The sequence below is a fragment of the Mytilus trossulus genome, chromosome 2 (assembly GCF_036588685.1).
Source record: "Mytilus trossulus isolate FHL-02 chromosome 2, PNRI_Mtr1.1.1.hap1, whole genome shotgun sequence".
Taxonomy (NCBI): domain Eukaryota; kingdom Metazoa; phylum Mollusca; class Bivalvia; order Mytilida; family Mytilidae; genus Mytilus; species Mytilus trossulus.
In genome coordinates this window covers 59,826,049-59,844,810 of record NC_086374.1, presented here as the reverse complement: position 1 = coordinate 59,844,810, position 18,762 = coordinate 59,826,049, and the positions used below count along the sequence as shown (strand labels likewise).

The 18,762-nt window shown below is 32.5% G+C and overlaps 1 protein-coding gene across 1 annotated transcript; it reads left to right on the top strand.

Moving 5' to 3' along the window:
- Positions 1-5,236: 5,236 nt before the first annotated feature.
- LOC134707670 (putative amine oxidase [copper-containing]) lies at positions 5,237-11,249 on the top strand. The gene is made up of 4 exons (XM_063567652.1): positions 5,237-5,439; positions 6,955-7,026; positions 7,675-9,770; positions 10,388-11,249. Exons 2-4 carry the CDS (start codon positions 7,014-7,016, stop codon positions 10,685-10,687), a joined length of 2,409 nt encoding a protein of 802 aa, XP_063423722.1. The 5' UTR covers positions 5,237-5,439; positions 6,955-7,013; the 3' UTR covers positions 10,688-11,249.
- The last annotated feature ends 7,513 nt before the right edge of the window (positions 11,250-18,762 follow it).

The window sequence follows — 18,762 nt, the reverse complement described above, 5'->3', positions numbered from 1 at the left end:
CCTAAAAAATATGCTTTTTTTTAAAATCAGAAATAACTCATATTTATCAAATGTTCATGAATTGAAGAAAATACGTAATTTATTGCTGCATGTTTATCAAAATTAAAAAAAATCTTCTATTTATAGCTTTATAAAATTTGGGTCACATAATTTCCCTGCAAAATGAAACAAATTGCTGTTTTGAAAAATAGGGGTCCATGAACTCGTTTTCAAATTAAATCAGTTTGAATGATAAAAATCAGTCGAAAAATGCATCTTTTCCCGATATGTCACAGTTTGACGTCGCGAAAATAACATTTTACGTTAGCAACGTCATTACCTCCCCTGTAACTGTATCGTATGCCCTTAAATGAAAGCATGTAGCAAACCAATACCTGCAAATGTTTTTCGTAGTTGGTCCGTACAGCAAATTTATCATTAGTAAATATCGATCTTGTGCAAAATCCATGATTACAATGCAAATTAAAATGTAAATTCACGTGCGTCATTACATTTTAAAATGTGATGAATATAGTTATCAAAGGTACCAGGATTATAAAATTTAGTACGCCAGACGCGCTTTTCGTCTACATAAGACTCATCAGTGACGCTTATATCAAAATATTTATAAAGCCAAACAAAAAAAAGTTGGAGAGCATTGAGGATCCAAAATTCCAAAAAATTGTGCCAAAGACGGCTAAGGTAAGCTATGCCTGATACAAGAAAATCCTTAGTTTTTCGAAAAAATCAAAGTTTTGTAAACTTGAACTAATGATTCGTCAAACAAGAAGACGACTAAAGGATATGGTTGTGCCTCCGATGAAAGGAACGTATCTGTGGTAGCCAACCAAGATTTGATGGCGACGTCCGTTAAATAGATATAGGAAGATGTGGTATGAGTGCCAAGTCTCCATCCAAATAACAATTAATAAAAGTAAAGCATTATAGGTCAATGTACGGCCTTCAACACGGAGCCTTGGCTCACACCGAACAACAAGCTATAAAGGGCCCCAAAATTATTAGTGTAAAACCATTCAAACGGGAAAACCAATCATTTCTTCATGGTATTGCTTGACCTTTGGTTATTTTTGCATGTTTTGGTATTACAATGTATCAGCTCTTCCGCGTTTGTTTTGGAATGTTCAATTTTTGGACTCGGAAATCAGTAATGAGACACTAAATATCGAACTGTGCATCTGGTGCAGTACCATTTCTACCATTTTATTTCATTCAGCATACTCCTAGGTACAGCTACTTTAGTAATTTTCTTGTGATTAACGAGCTCATTTCTACCTTTGATAACTATTCAAGTTATAATTGAATCGACGGGAAATAGTGTATTTTGTTTTTAGACTATCCTTATAATTATAAATAAGCACATTTTTTTGTTTTACTAGAACACACCCGTGACATCGCGGTTCTGTGACTGAATTAAAGTATATAACTATGCGCAAGCCTTACTTTAGTATTAGTATTGTCATCTGATAAAATCTTGGCGATTATAAGATACACAGTTTTCTCTGCTTTCAAATCTTTCTGTTTGAACCCGTCGAACTGGAACTTATCAATTATTGGTCATGATAAATACTAATTATTTGGAAAACAAAAGGTCCTAGAATGGAGTATTTTTTAATCAACAGCATTGTCCTATATTAGTTATACATTAAGTTGAACTCTTTGATTCGCTGTTTTACGTCACTCATGCCCGCTAACAAATTGAAAACTGTACCTATACGCCTTATTTTTAGTCCAGATTTTTAGTATTCGTATTGTTATCTAAGAAAGTTTTTCTGATTAAAACGATAATAGGTAACAATTTGACAATTTAGTAGTGCCAACCCTGTGATTATGACCCGTGTATATAGCATATTAATCCTGCATACACTGTTTGGTGGTGCCCCTGTCAGATGCGGAACGTACAGATAAGGTAATAAGTAACAGGTGATTATACTATTGGTATCGGTATCGGACTCGACCCGGAAATTCTTAATTATTGGCAATATTAATTACGTGGAAAACAAAAGGGCCTGGAGTGGTGTAATTTTTAATCTACACCTTTGTACTATATAAGTTGTATGTAAAGTTGAATTCTTTGATTCGTCGTTTTCACGTGATGACGGCTGACAAATTGGACCTCGTAATTTTAGTATTATAGATATATCTCGGAAGTGTCATAATGACACTGGTACTAAACGCGCAGGACGGATTGTTAATGATTTGTGCACAAATATATTATTTGTAGTTTTATAAGTTGATAATGAAAAAGTGTCTTGCAAACTTCTTTAAATCTCATTTTTAGTATATGGATACTGTCCTGTCACTTTATAAACCACATTTCAGTGAGTGTCTGAATATCACGTTTACCTTCGTGAATTTTAAATCAAGGGTACTACCGAAACTAAAACACCCGCTATAAACTTTTTAAGGAATGACAGTAATATTTGTTTCAGTCTATGAAGAAATAACATCAAAAAATTTTTGCACACTGAATAACCCGCATAAAAACGTTGATGACGTTACGGCCACATGACAAAATTGTGTCTATGAGCTGATAGACAACATACTGTAAGTCAATCAGACGATTCGTTACACACAAAATTAAATTATTCCTTGACAATAATAATGGTTGACGACTAGATCTTATGACAAACTTAAAGTTTTCCACTTTCCGAATGTATTTTTTTTCTACAGTTCAAAACACTCTATCCAATCGTAGGGTTGAAAACCTTTTTTGAACCTTTCGCCACCTTTTTTTATGCCGACTACGGAGTCATATCGACACTATATAAGTAAACTCATCATATATATCAGAATTGAAATTTTGTATTTTCGCCAGACGCACTTTTCATCAGTGACGCACGAATAAAAAAAAGTTTAAAAGGCAAAATAAAGTACGAAGTTAAGAGCATTGAGGATAAAACCTTCCTAACAGCTATGCCAAATTAAAAATTAGGTGCTAGTAATCTATTCCTGAAGGAGAAAATCCTTAGTGTTTCAAAAACTTAAAGTTGTGTAAACAATTTATTTATAATTATGACCATGTCAATGACAATTCATGTCAACACAGAATTGCTGACTATTGTGCTGGTGATACCCTCGGGGAATGAAAACTCAACGAGCAGTGGCATCGACCCATGCAGTGGTTGTAAATAAACTCATCTTAAGTTTTACGTTCACCTTTACGAAGTCGTTGACCGACATAATGCCTCTCAAATCACTAGGACATGTTTTCTTAGATATTTACATATCAGAATATTCCTCTAAAATATAAATTTAATGATCGTTCTCGATTTTTCGTTAATTGCTTTGTTGCAAATTATGTCATCAGTTTTCTCATTTCAGTTTTTTTCTCATGTGGCCTTTAATGCCAACTATATGGTATGGGTTTTCATGACATTAACCTCATCTTTTTCTATTGTCAATTATGTGTTGGATATTGTACAAAAAAAATGTGACAAATAAAATGCATAGATTTAAGCTACAACAGTTATTTCCATACACCAATTAACAGAGTGTTCTAATAGCTTGAAGCAAATTTGTTTTCAAGAAATTTACCGATTCTTAACAACTAATTTATCGAGCATAATTTTGTTCTTCGCAATGTCACGTTTTTTTTTATGTTAATGTAAGTAAGTAAATTCTTAATGCCTGTTTTTGCTTTAAAATATACGTAAAATAAACATAGGTTTTCAATCTAAGGTATAAATGGCCATTGAAAATTTGGAATGTCATTTCGGAAGTTTTTCAACTTTGTGATTTATTTTTATTTCCAATTCCAATTAATTACATTGGAGCACCATTGTTTTTTTTATGTAGACGACATTTGCTACCGTTGTATTATATTATCCTACTGTTTATAGATCTTTATACATTAAACGTATTTAAAATTGGACAGTTGATCGGTCTACAATTATAAGCTGATTATATACATAAAATTAACAAAGTTTAAAATGATGAAATAATATCACTTGTGCAATAAGCATTACCTGAAGATATAACAACAAACCATGTAAATCATTTGTGAATGACAAGAAAACCATATTTTATTGTAAAGGGAGGTAATTTTATCACATTTTGTTCATACGATTGCAAATGTCGCTTTTTGTTTGCATTGAACCTTTAGATTAATGGCATATAAACTTCATAACTTCCTTCTCCCCGATTTTTGTCCCAAAATGAACATTATGTATGACAGATTGATCAACACACAGTAACTGGTGTAAATTATTCTTGCATATCTCATATGATTTTTTGCTCGTATATAGCTCAGTACATATAACTGTGCGACTCTGTTATCATTCAGTGTTTGAGGTACACCATAAACTGTTAAAATTAGCATTTGTTTTGAAATTGTCGTTAAATTTAGAGTAACATACTTGATATATTTCATTTAAAAACCCTTAGTGGTATACAAATTTAGAAAATCCATGCTTCAATAATTCCCATGCAAATCTATGTAACCGTGATGAACATAAGCCAGGTATCGACCGTAAGTGTATTTTTAAATATAGTTATTTATGTTATGCGTGTTTAAAAATATTTGCCATATGAATGAAAAGAGGGACGAAAGATACCAAAGGGACAGTCAAACTCATAAATCTAAAACAAACTGACAACGACATGGCATAAGGTTCATCATAACAAATGGACAACTATGATCGTATTTTCACCCCAGCAACTGCTCTGTGTACATACTTACTTGTGCAGCTTGGAAAGTTTTAAGGTCTGGCATCCACTAGATATATAAAAGTTAAATGTATTTTGCAAATCAGAAAGATATATTTTTTGGATTTTGATCCAAATTCTTAAAACGATCTTATCTTTCTGAAACACAAATTGCATTTAACTTTTATATATATAGGCGATGATAGGCCTAGAAACTTTCTAAACTGCACAGGTAAGTCTGTACACTGAGTAGTTTTTGAGGTAAAAAAAACCCCCCATAATTGCTCATTTGTTATGATGAATTGAAATGATAAATTTCCTCAAGAAAAGAATTCTCTTTACTAGATAAATCATAGACTTTTGGAGTTCTCTCTGGAATGACATACATGGTCCCTTTACCGGTTTCGTTCGTATTGGAATTGTGCAGTGTGTAAAAAAACCTTTTACATATATTGATTATTAGCGTCTGAGCTATTTATTCGTCACACATCAAAAATCCAAAATTACGATAATTTAAATATAAACTAAACTTTAAACGGATAATTTCTTTTACGGGCTATTTCAAATATTAACATGTACTTTTTAGTTATAGATGGAAATGAATTGGTTAACGATAAACGATAGGAGAGCGTTCCCGAGGAAACATCAACAACAGTGACTGCTGCAAGTTATTCTTTCACATCTCATATGACTTCCTGCTGTATATAGCTAGCTCCTCTGCCCACCTGCTCTTTCAACTGTGAAGGCAAAAGGTAGGAGAGCGTTCTAGAGGAAACAACAAACACAATGACTGCCGTAAGTTATTCTTGAATGTCTCAATTATTTTTTTGCTCATATAAATCGAGATATTACAACTATGGCATACTGCTATCATTTAGCTTTAGAAGAACATCGTAAACTTTGGAAACAATATCTGACAAAACGCAGCTTATGCATGTTAACTTACAAAACGTGTCATTTAAAAATAATAACCTCCCAATAGTTCCTGTCGCAAACAATTTGGAATTTCCTCTTATGTCTCTTGTGACAGAGGGACGTACAGATATCTCCTGCGGGAACAATTTCTCCTATTTGATGACGTGATTTAGGATATAAAAAAACCCATCTAAACATATCTGAATTCTTTTTAAGAAGATATCACCCAAATCTCTACAGGCAATCTATCTAGCTTTGGTATTTTTGTTTGAAAGTTTGGTCCTAACCTCTAAACGAGAGTCTTTCTAGTTAGAAGAACCAACATGTATATATATACTTTTGATACTCCAGATCTTTTGTTTTTCTATTGTAGGGGACCATTTAGTGGTTGAAACTAAAAACGAAATTTTTGAAGTTTCTTGATTTAGATGGTAAACTTTAAAGTTTAAAGAAGCAGCTTTTAATTGTTGTTAAAATTAGTTTATCTACGATCTATTTGGTTATAAACACAAGGAGATGTAGTATTATTCCCAATGAGACAGCTATTCATTCAAGTTCAAATGAAGTGAATGTAAGCAATCAAATAAACTCATCATAGATACCAGGAATAAAATTTAACATTTACGTCAGACGCGCGTTTCGTCTATAAAAGACTCATCAGTGACGCTCGAATCCAAAATGTTATAAAGGCCAAATAAAGTACGAAGTTGAAGAGCATTGAGGACCAAAAGTTCCTAAAAGTGTTGCCAAATACAGCTATGGTAATCTATTACTGAGGTAGAAAATTCTTATTTATTTCCAAAATTCAAAGTTTTGTTAACAATTCATAGATAACTGTACTACCTTGAACAATGAGAAAAACATATGCCGTCTACTTGGAATCGGATATAAAAAGCCCCCAAAATGAATAATATGAAAGCTAACATTCAAATGTGAAAACTAGCGTTCTAATTCATAACATAAAATTTACCAAAAAAAATTATGAAAGACATAAACCAATGACAACCTCTGAACAGACACCTCACTCCCAGCTGCTTCGTGTTTATTTACGATCTGTTCATGTTGTCATGGTGTTGTCTGTCCTTCAACGTTTAACTCTTAATTAACACTTTGAAAACTTCTTAGTTTTTTCTTCCATCGAAGGTTTGCATGTCTAACTAAGGCTGTAAATGATTACTTGATAACTGTGAAATTAAAGTAATAACTACAGGGGATATCGCTCTATGTTTTAAGGTAAGAAAGAATCCAAACACAAATAAGCAGAAAAATCTTCATCTTCTCAGTCTGTTCAGAAGTCATTGACTCACAAATATTGATACACTGTGTCTGTTATGTTGTAATTTGCAGGATGAGAAGAACAACAAATATCATTCACTTTATATTTCTTTATTTTAGATTGTAAACTAAACCTACACAAACTGTATATCTTCTATGAAAGATAATCACTGGTCACTATGGAAATGAAAGGTAAAAAATAACATTATATGGACATATCTTCTCATCCTTATTTCTTTACATTAGAAATATACAATCTTTATTAAAAAAAAAAATCTTGCACAAGAGTTTACAGATTTTTATTACAAAATATCTAATACAAAAAATATTGAAACAACTTAACATAATGCTTTCTAAGAAATACCATCCGACAGGCAAAATCATTATGTTAAACGATCTTTAAGTTATTATTGGTATTAATTACTTACAGAACATACACATAGGAAAAGAAAAACAGATTTTAGTGTTACTTACACATGCTATATCTGTCAAAGGGCAATATTTTTGTTCTATAGTAATTTAAATTTAATAATCACAAGTGGCATTATTCTTCCAATTATTGTAATTGGCACTATTTTGAACTGTTTGAGATATCGCTGGTTTAAATATCTCTATCACTGTGATGCAAATCTGGCAAAATTGTACGCGTGACAGTGCTTACAAGGCCGGACGGACGCATGAATTAACAGATAGACGATTTGTAGTTCTATGTCCCCATTAGCTCATCTGGCGATGATCAATAGAAGAATACATTTGAAGCGGTTAAAAATCACGTAAGCTAGAAAATTTTGAATATTAAAAATCTTTAATGAAGTAGTACTGTTTCTATATGTTTTGTAGGACCAAGTTATACCAACATATCAGGACAAAGATGGCGAGTAATAGCAGTTTTACTCGGACTGTTGTCTATAGGGCTAACAATAGCACTCATCGTTGTTATTATAAAGAACAACAAAAATGACAAGCTAGAAATAAATGACAGGTTAGAAAGTGGAACATGTCCAACCACTAGTGGAAAATACGGGAAAATAAACCTCGAACTATCAAATACCAGTTCTGTATTTGTTCATCTAACAAGAGCTGAAATTGAAGGACTTCGATCGTTTTTATACAATCAACAAGAATTAAATCTAGTAGAATTAAAAGATATTGATGTTGACAAAAATTTTATTTTCTTAAGTGATTTATATTTACCCGATAAAAAAGATGTCTTAAATTACCTTGATAAGAATGGACCGAAACCACCAAGAGAAGCTCACGTTATTATATTTAGAGGAAATGAACAGCCACCATATATGCAGGATGTTATAGTTGGTCCACTACCAACGCCGACACACTACCGGTCCGTGCCATTCAGGCCTGAGAAAATCCCATTTGTATACCGCCCACCATTTAGCGGAAATGAATATTACAAAATGATAATATACTTAAGAGAAAACATTGATCCTTTTCTTGGTGTCATGTTCATGGATATTTTTGGCGGACGACTTACAAATTGTAATAATGCTTGTCTTCAATTTGGAAATGGTGTAACCGTATCTCCTACACTCTCTGGCGAAAACAAAAGGAAAGTATGGACGTCATTAAATCATATTTCAGAGTATTCAGGATTCCGGTTATTAGATTTTTCTGTACTTGTTGATATAGATATGAAAATTTTCACTATTGAAAAGATTTGGTTTAATAGTACAATATTCAATAACATAACTGAAGTGTTAACATTCTATAATCAAAACAAAGAAACAATTCCCAGAATTCCTCTTCCCGTGTATAGTTCTGACGATTTTTCTACTTTGAATCAGCGAGGCATTCCTCCAATGGACCCACCGCTAAGAAACCCAAAGCAGTTTTCGCCTGATGGTAAGAGATACAATGTCCAAGGGCATCATGTCGAATACATGTTTTGGGAATTTGATTTTCGAATGTCTACAATACATGGACCACAGTTGTATGATATCCGGTTTAAGAATGAACGGATTGCTTATGAACTTAGTATACAGGAAATAGCTGTATTTTATTCTGGTTTAAAACCAAATGACATTTTAGCGCAATTTCTGGATAGCATTGCACTTGTAGGCTTGCAATCAAAAGTTTTATTTCCGGGTGTCGACTGTCCCGATGATGCAACACTTATTGGCTCTAGTTTCCATGTAGGAGGTGTAAGTTCTTATGAATTAACGACCTCGTTTTGTCTGTTTGAATTAAATACAGGTATGCCATTTAGGAGGCATCATTCTTACTGGTTTAGTAATGGTAGATTTTACGAAGGAATGGAAAATATAGTTCTTGTCTTAAGGACCATTCCTACAATTGGCAATTATGACTATATAATAGATTTTATTTTCTATCCTAATGGAGCGCTAGAAGTGAAAGTGACGAGCACTGGTTATGTAAGGGCGTTATTTTATACAAAAGGTGACGAAAAATATTCATTCCAGCTACATGATAATTTTGGAGCGCCTATTCATCATCATCTATTTCATATAAAAGCAGATCTAGATATAAAGGGCACATCAAACAGATTTGCAACGTTGGATATAAACACAGAAGAGATCGAAAACCAGTTCTCTGAAGTTCCGGTTGAAAAAATTATCCAACTCAAATTTAACACATCTGTCAAAGAAACGGAAAAAGACGCAGCTTACCGTTTTAAATTTGATGCTCCAAAGTACCTAGTTATGTACAACGAAAAAATCAAGGATAAATATGGTAATGTTAAAAGCTATAGAATTTTAAATAAAGGCATGACTTATCAGTTATTACCAAGAGGACACGGAAATGAACCAATAGCCAGTTGGGCACGTTACCAGATAGCAGTTACCAAATATAACGACTCTGAACGAACCAGTTCTTCTGTTTATGGTTCTTTGGATATAAACGAACCAGTAGTAGATTTCCAGAAATACATTGACGACGATGATTCTATTTTAGATGAAGTAAGTCATAATTTAAACAATGTGTCTAAACATGCGTACATATATTTTTTTTACAATTTACGCATCGTCGACACATATATAAGAAAGTAAGAACAAATACTACATAGAAAACTCTAAACTTAAACAACAGAACCAAGGGGTAACAGAGTCTTTTCCATACATTGATTGAACTTAATTGTGACTGTTTATTTAACGCATCATGTAAATATAACGGAATTTGATGAGACTGTTATTAAAGTGAGAGGGTTAGCGCTATAGAACCAGGTTTAATCCACCATTTTCTACATTTGAAAATGCCTGTACCAAGTCAGGAATATGACAGTTCTTGTCCATTCGTTTTTGATGCGTTTTGTTGTTTGATTTTGCCATGTGATTATGGACTTTCCTAATTGATTTTCCTCTGAGTTCAGTATTTTTGTGATTTTACTTTTTTAACATTCTATGTGGAAAACGGAACTGAGTCCGAAATATAATTGAAAAAAGATCGTATATAAGTTTCACTTGCATATCACTTCGATATAATTTTTTGTTTGAACATACCATTTACATTTCCATACATTGATTGAACTTATTGTTTCCCATCTTGACTAGAATTCAAATGTTTTCTTCTTCTTTAGGATTTGGTAGCCTGGATAACTATGGGGCAATATCACATTCCGCACACAGAAGATCTACCTGTCACAACATCACCTGGAATGGATAATAGTTGTTTATTCTTGCCTTATAATTATTTTGCTGAAGATGCTGCTATTTCCTCTAAAAATGCTGTACGTGTAGAGCCGATACAAAGGTCAAAAAGGGGATCATCTGTAAGAGTCCAGCGGTATGGTGTGCAACGGGAGTCCAATTGTCTGCCAGCTGATCATAACTATGACGAACTAATAAAACAATATCCGAGGTGGATTATCGATAATTGAATACTAAGAAAAAAACCGGATACTTTAATTTTCTTTTTTCAAAGTTCATAAGTTCGAACTTCTTATATATGATGTCTTTATAGGTAAATTATACCTTGTGTTCTTCCTAATTTACCAGACGCACAAGTATATTGGTATTTCCAGTCAGTATATCATGGAATCATTAAAATACAAACCTAAGGATACGATCGCACGAAACTAGCCGATAAAAAGTTAAAATTAAAATACAAATAAAAACATCTGAACTTAGCAACAGGTTTAACCCCGCCGCATTTTTGCACCTTTCCCAAGTCAGCAGCCGCAGGCCTATGTTAGTCTTGTATTATTTTTAATTTTAGTTTCTTGTGTACAATTTGGAGTTTAGTATGGCGTTCATTTTCACTGAACTAGTATACATGTTTGTGAATGGAACATCTGAAGGACTCCTTCGGGTGCGGCAATTTCTCGCTGCATTGAAGACCAATTGGAGACCTTCTGCTGTTGTCTGTTTTATGGTCAGGTTGTTGTCTCTTTGACACATTCCCCATTTCCATTTCCATTCTCAATTTTATTTTCATCTGAATTTAGCAATCATGAAAACAAACGTTGTAGACTTGTTGTAGAAATATGTTCAAAGTTATGCTTTGAGATTAAATTTCAGAGCATTTGATTCAAATTATTTTTATACTAGCTGTCTATGTTACAAAAATGTACAAGACATTAGTATATACTCAGAGTAAGAAGCTAGAACGGTACAAGCAGAATAAAACGACAAAATTGAGAGAAATACAATAAGCACTTCTAATGCAGAGAGTCAAATTCAAACGCACCGTATCATATGTAGTCTCTTACATACAACTGATACCCTAAGTAATAATTATGAAAACAAGAAACCTAATCATATATACACTTTTTTGTATATCGACGTATGATTACAAAGATTTTGACTACGAGTATCTTACTAAACCATTCAAAATATTGAATTTGGTGTTTCAAGCACAACTTATCTGAGCACTGAAAACGTTTATGATGGTAGGTCGGGCTTATGATTGAAATTTCTAGACGCGTGTTTCCGACGTCAATAACAGTAGCATACAATTATAAAAATGTTAACACCTCATATTTCACGAATCTAAAAAGGACTAAAAATCAAAACAAATGTTCTCAATATCACTCAGGCAAATTACCGGTATGTCTTAGAAATAAAAACTCATCAAATACAAGGAAAACCAGAAATGCTTTTATCTACGTGAGATATATCAGTGACGCTCGGATAAACCAGTTGGAAGGTTAAAGCAAACACGAAGTTGAAGAGCATTAAAAACTCCATATTCAGAAAAAGTTGTGTCTAATACGTCTTGAACACTGTACTATTCGTAACCATTTTGATATTTAGTGAACAATGGTGCTGAAAACATACGTATTATATATTTCATCCAATACTTACATCTCATTTATCCCACTGAACTTGAAATTAAGGATACTACTGATACTAGAAGGACTGATTTATACCTTGATCTTTTCCTCAATATTGACACAGATGGACGACTTCATACGAAAATCTATGATAAACAGGACGATTTCAACTTTCCAATTATCAATTTCCCATTTCTCAGCAGTAACATACTCTCTGCTCCTTCGTATGGTGTTTACATATTTCAATTGATACGTTATTCTCGTGCTTGTTCACACTCTACGGACTTCATATACAGGAATGTGCTCCTAACGCAGAAACTGCCCCTTCAATGTTATGAGGAGGACAGATTAAAAATAACTCTCCGTAAATTTTACAGCCACCATCACTAATTGGTTGATCCATACTATGTGTCTTTGTCTAAAACTAACTAAGAACATGTTTACCACATGTCAGATATTGGGTTTTGCATTACGTCGTCTGATCTTTTATTTTGACTGTTTTGCTGAGTGTGAATTCGCATTGCTATAAGACGTGTCACGGTTATTTTCTATCCCAAATTCATGTATTTAGTTTTGATGTTATATTTGTTATTCTCATCGGATTTTGTCAAATGTTTTAACGTCTTTTCTGTTATATTCGTGTGAAATGGTGAAGATAAGTTATCACCCTCTTCATTTATTAGATTTTAGTTTGATTCAACGAAATTTACACGATATATTTGGTTTACAGTTTGATTCAGAAGAAAAACCGACATAGCTAGATAATACAATTAATTATCTAAATACTGCCACAATTTGATGTTAATAAGTATTGTAATTTTCATTAGATGTAAAATCAGTTCTAATTTTATCTTCTTTTTGGGAAATATTTTTTAGAAATTCAAATGTGACGTCATGAGGCTTTGGCTAACTCGGCTGTGTATTTAAATGTGCTGGAATAGGTTGTTTTATGTAATGTATCCGTTTTTATTCTGTAATTAGTCACCACTTCAGTTTGATCATGTATATCTATTATATACTTGTAGTCATTTTATAAAATTTACTGTTGCAAACGCACGTCTGGCGTATTATATTTTAAACCTGGTACCTTTTGTTAGCTATCATTCGTGTGTTTTTCTGTCCTATATGTTCTTTCATTTATTTGTATTGTAGTCTTATCATGTAATGTTGTCACTTTAATGTTATATTCAACATTGCCATATAAGCGGGAGGTTTGGCATGCCACAAAACCAGGTGCAACCCACCATTTTGTTCTGAAAATTTCCTGTACCAAGTCAGGAAAATGGTCATTGTTATATTATAGTTCGTTTCTGTATGTGTTACATTTAAACGTTGTGTGTTTGTTGTGCCGTTGTTCTCCTCGTATATTTGATGTGTTTCCCTCAGTTTTAGTTTGTAAACCAGATTTTCTGTTCTCAATCGATTTATGAGTTTTGTATACTACTGTTTTTTTACTACTTATTTACAAACTCAACTATTAAATAACCAAGTTGAAAAGCATTGAAAAACTAAATTTTGACAAGAAGTTCCAACTCTAGCAAAGACCATCATTCCCTAGGATACAATACCTTGGCAATAAATCTTTCATCGAAATAGATATAGGAAGATGTGGTGTGAGCGCCAATGAGACAACTCTCCATCCAAATAACAATTTAAAAATTAAACCATTATGGTTAAAGTACGGCCTTCAACACGGAGCCTTGGCTCACACCGAACAACAAGCTATAAAGGGCCCCAGAATTACTAGTGTAAAACCATTCAAACGGGAAAACCAACGGTCTAATCTATATAAACAAAACTAGAAACGAGAAACACGTATATATTACATAAACAAACGACAACTTCTGTACATAAGATTCCTGACTTAGGACAGGTGCAAACATTTGCAGCGGGATTAAACGTTTTAATGGGCCCAAACCTTCTCCCTTTTTCTGAAACAATAGCATAACATCACAACATAGAAAAACATACGATAAAATATCAATTGGCAGACTTAACTCAATCAAAAAACGTATGAAAGTTCATTTTTATCGATATTGTTTTCTTTCATTGTAAAACACAACATGGGGGAAAAATAATCGTTTATACACAATAAGAATATATTAACTATTATTAAAACGGCGCATGACAGTGAAAAGAAGATATGTTCTGTAAATTATTGTATAGAATTGGTCCCCTAAGACGTTTTTTAATCTCCGTTTGTTGATTTTAAGTATGTCGTATCTTCATATCTGTTCAGACTTCAACAAGTATTTTGAAAAAAAATGTCTATAATTTTGAGTATACTAACTTTTGATGTAAAAACATCTTACACGATTTAGTTATGTCTCTTAAAGTTTTGTCAAATTGCCAGTGAGAAAAACTGAGTGTACAATGTAATTAATGGATTATTCAAGCATAGAGTGACTTTATAAAGGTATTCATATAGAATATTTTATCAAACTTTTACAGCCCTGCGTGTATTTGGTTTCAATTTTGATAGTTTTCCTATGAAGGTAACAAAGAAAATCTTCGCTCAGTCTACGTTTTTGTAACATTTATAGTTCTAACAGTCTTTAAGGCTGTGCACATGTATGTTAAGGCGGGTTGCGGTAACGAAATGTTACATGATTAAAGTGATATTCGTTGTACAAAGCGGCATAACTCAGATCTATATTGGTTTCAACTTCTATAGTTTTTTTTTCCTTTGTTACAGGTACCCAGTATTAACATATGACACAAAAATAAAGAATTGAATACGTTCTTAATATTCAAAATCTGTGTAAAGCATTAGAATAATTAATTTGAAAAGTCGTAACGTATTTTTCGATTTTAGAATTCTAATCATCATCATTTTTTTGCTATTCTCGCATTTATTTCGAAAATTTTCCATCTACGTTTATTAGTGAAATAAACAAAAGATTCCATATTTTATGGCTGTATCCTTATTTACTTCATAGTTTTACCAATTTAATTTTGAATCTATACTGTGTTCTAAAAAATAGTTTCAACCGACCTCTTAATTATCCAAAAAGCTGTAATGAGGAGTACCAAACTTATTGCAACTGCCCTCATGATTAACAACCCATCCGTACACATCGAATAATGTTGTTTTTTCTATCGATTTGCCAATTAATAGTCCATGCTTGTTTTGTAGGAAAATGGATGTCTGTGTCATTTTATTTTTTTCATTTTTGAAATGTAGACTATATATATGTAGATGTCGTATACTACGTTTCGGTAAAATTAACGTTTTTCATACCAGAAAACATTTAAAAAATGCCTCTCGACTATTTAAATTTATTATTCTATTTCTTTAAAAAGATTTTGAATAGCATAAAACAATCAATTCTTTATTTTTGTGTCATACATATGTATGTGGTACCTGAAAAATAGAGTGCAACTACTCAGGAAAATAAATGCAACATTAGCATACCGCTGTTCAATAGTATAAATCGTTTTAACTGAAACAAAACCGTGTCACAAAGCGAAACCGAAGAAACAAATTAACTATTGAAGGAAAACAACGGAACAACATAAACACTGAACTGCTACAAAAAAACAACACCAACATACACAATTTGATTATTTGATAACTACTGTCATATTTTTTACTTTGTACAGGACAATGTAAGAAGAAAATGGTTGATTGAACCTGTTTTTATGAAAAGCAAAACCTTCCGCTTATATGACAATGTTTAAATCCCGCTAAAATGACAATACAACTTGACAGGAATCCATTACAACTAAACACTAGAATAGTTAGGACATTCAAATACATAAAACTTTAAAATTAAAAAATCCTGTGCATTTAGTAGCTATAAACTAAAAATCGTATAAATAAACTAGCTGATTACTTATCTTAACTTTTACATACATGTACAAATAAGAAAAGAAATCAAATTACAAACGAAATGACATAACTCAATACCAAACCATAATTGCAAACGAAACATCATAACTGTATACATTGGTACATAGTAATTGTTGGATGTATAAATACAGAGACACGTCTACTAGCAATGTGAATTCACACTGGGGAAGACAGTCATATTCGGAATTATTTCACTTTCGGTACTTCGCAGGTCAGACGACGAAGTTGTTAAAAAACAATCTAAGACGTTGGTGAAAATATCGTTATCTAGTTTAGACACAGACACATCTTACAGATCAACCATGTCTTGATGGTGTTCATGGAGTTTATGGAGTATATTTGTTTTATTTTTCCACCTCATTACTTTATTGAAGCAGTGTCTGCATAAGGAGCATTGAGATCCTGTTACGGAAGTCCTTATAGTGTGACAAGCTCAAGCATAACGCATCAGCTGAGATATGTAAACACCATACGACGGAGCAGGAGGTATTTTTTATTAGAAATAATAAGGCATTTGAAATCGTCTGGTTTGTCATTAAGTATGAAGACATCCATCTGTGTCAATTTGGAGGTAAAAATCAAGGTATGAAGGAGTCCTTCTAGCATCAGTAGCATCCTTAATTTCAAGTTCACTGGGATATATGAGATATAAGTACTGATTGAAATATGTATATTCAGAGATAGGATATCATCAATATTTCTGAAAGAAAAATTGAAAAATTTCACAAGGAGCTTTTTCTTTTGTCCAACATTTCGTTAATATCATCTTAAGTTTATTTTGTGAGATAATAAGTGTGGTTCTTCACAAGATAAAAAATTATCAAAACCAAAAAACAAAAAATATAAATCTACGATTCCCATTTTATTAGAAAAAGTTCTGTTCATCTTTCAATTGAGCATGGGGAATAGTAGTATAAAGCGTAAACAAAGTTTAAATGCTGATGCAAAACTCTAGAGATTGTGATCTTAAATTAATCAGTAGATCTTTTAATTGTTTAAAATCCACATCTGATTGACACCACTTCTTGAGTATATTTCATCACACTATTTTTGAAGGCTATCTTTTTCTGTAGAAAGAGTAGTACTCAGCAATTTAGAAAGGTGTTAAACTATCCAAGTATGTATCGTTCCTTATAAGGAGTTTGTGATTTGTTTGTTTCCAGTTTAGTGACGGTAGATTTTAGTTTTTTTTTTCTTATGTTGACATGGTTAATACCAAACAAAAGAAGGGCAGATTTGTGATTTTGAAAATTTCATCCTTTATAAAAAGCCAAATCACAAAAATACTGAACTCTAAGGAAAATAAAATCGGCAAGTCCCTACTCACATGGCAAAATCAAATGACAAAACACATCAAAAACAAATGGACAACTGCTGTCGTATTCCTGACTTGGTAACGAAATTTTTTTTAAATGTAGAAAATGGTGGATAAATGATGTTAAAGAATATATAGAATTACCATTTAATGCTCTTCAACTTTATACCTGTTTGGCTTTTTAACTATTTTGATCTGAGCGACATTGATGAGTTTTGTGTAGAGGAAAAGGGCGTCTTGCGTATCAAATTATAAGCTTATTCAAGGCCGTACGGTGACTTATAGTTGTTAATGTTTGTGTTTGTGTCATTTTGGTCTTTTGTGGATAGTTGTCTCATTGGCAATCATACCACATCTTCTTTTTATATCTATTGTGAGACTTTTAAAGTAATGTTTTTTACTAAAGAAGATACGCCTATTGGAGACTTCATCTGCTGGAAAAATAACATAATTATGATGCAAAGGGCTCTTTATAGCTTGTTGTTCGAAGTGAGCCAAGGCTCCGTGTTGAAGGCCGTACTTTAACCTATAATGATTTACTTTTTAAATTGTTACTTGGATGGAGAATTGTCTCATTGGCACTCACACCACATCTTACTATATCTATATACATCATCCATAATATACGGGTTTTTGAATAGGCTAGAAATGGAATAGGTTTTTCTCTTAAAGTTGATGTGTCTTCCTTAGTTTTGGTATGTGACGCTGATTTGTTTCAGTTAAAATCGATTCATGACTATTGAGCAGCGGTATATTACTGTTGCCTTTATTCAAAAACCCTAGTGCTCATAGTACATCGTAGTTTTCTAACATGATCGAATAGCTTTTTCCATTCAGACAAAATGGTAAAGTATGGTACATTTACATATGGTTAGCACTGTGTTAAGTTTTAATTTATCTCCCCACTTTTAAAGTTAACAGGCGTGTAATACTATAGCTTAAGCCGAGTTTTTGAATTCCGGCAATAGAAAATGGTTTATGTGATGTCATTCCGTTGTGTCTGTCGTCGGTGTCTAAGTAGTTCATCTTTAAAAAACACATTCATAATTTGACCGTTTTGTGTATTTTAAAATATATTTAGCTTTGTTGAAAAACGTTTTCATTTTCAAATTATGAATTAAACGGATTTTTAAATCTTTACAAACATACCTATAAGATTTCATTGTTTTTTTTTTTTATCTTAAATGATTCATATGGATGCAAATTTGGCACGGTGACGTTATGAAAATAAAGCATTTTGGTAAAAAATCATTAAACACCGGTCATTCCAAAAAAGTTCTATTTTTAGATTCTATGTCATTTATGCAAAAGGTTGGTTAATGGCGAACATATTAATTTTGTGTACATACGTTGGAAAAACTTAGGATTCGTTTATATATCGTTGATATGGTTATATTTATAAAAAACTTTAGGAATATTGGTGCTCAATGCTCTTCACTTCGTACTTTATTTGACCTTTTTAACCTTTTTGGATTCGAGCGTCACTGATGAGTCTTTTGTAGATGAAACGCG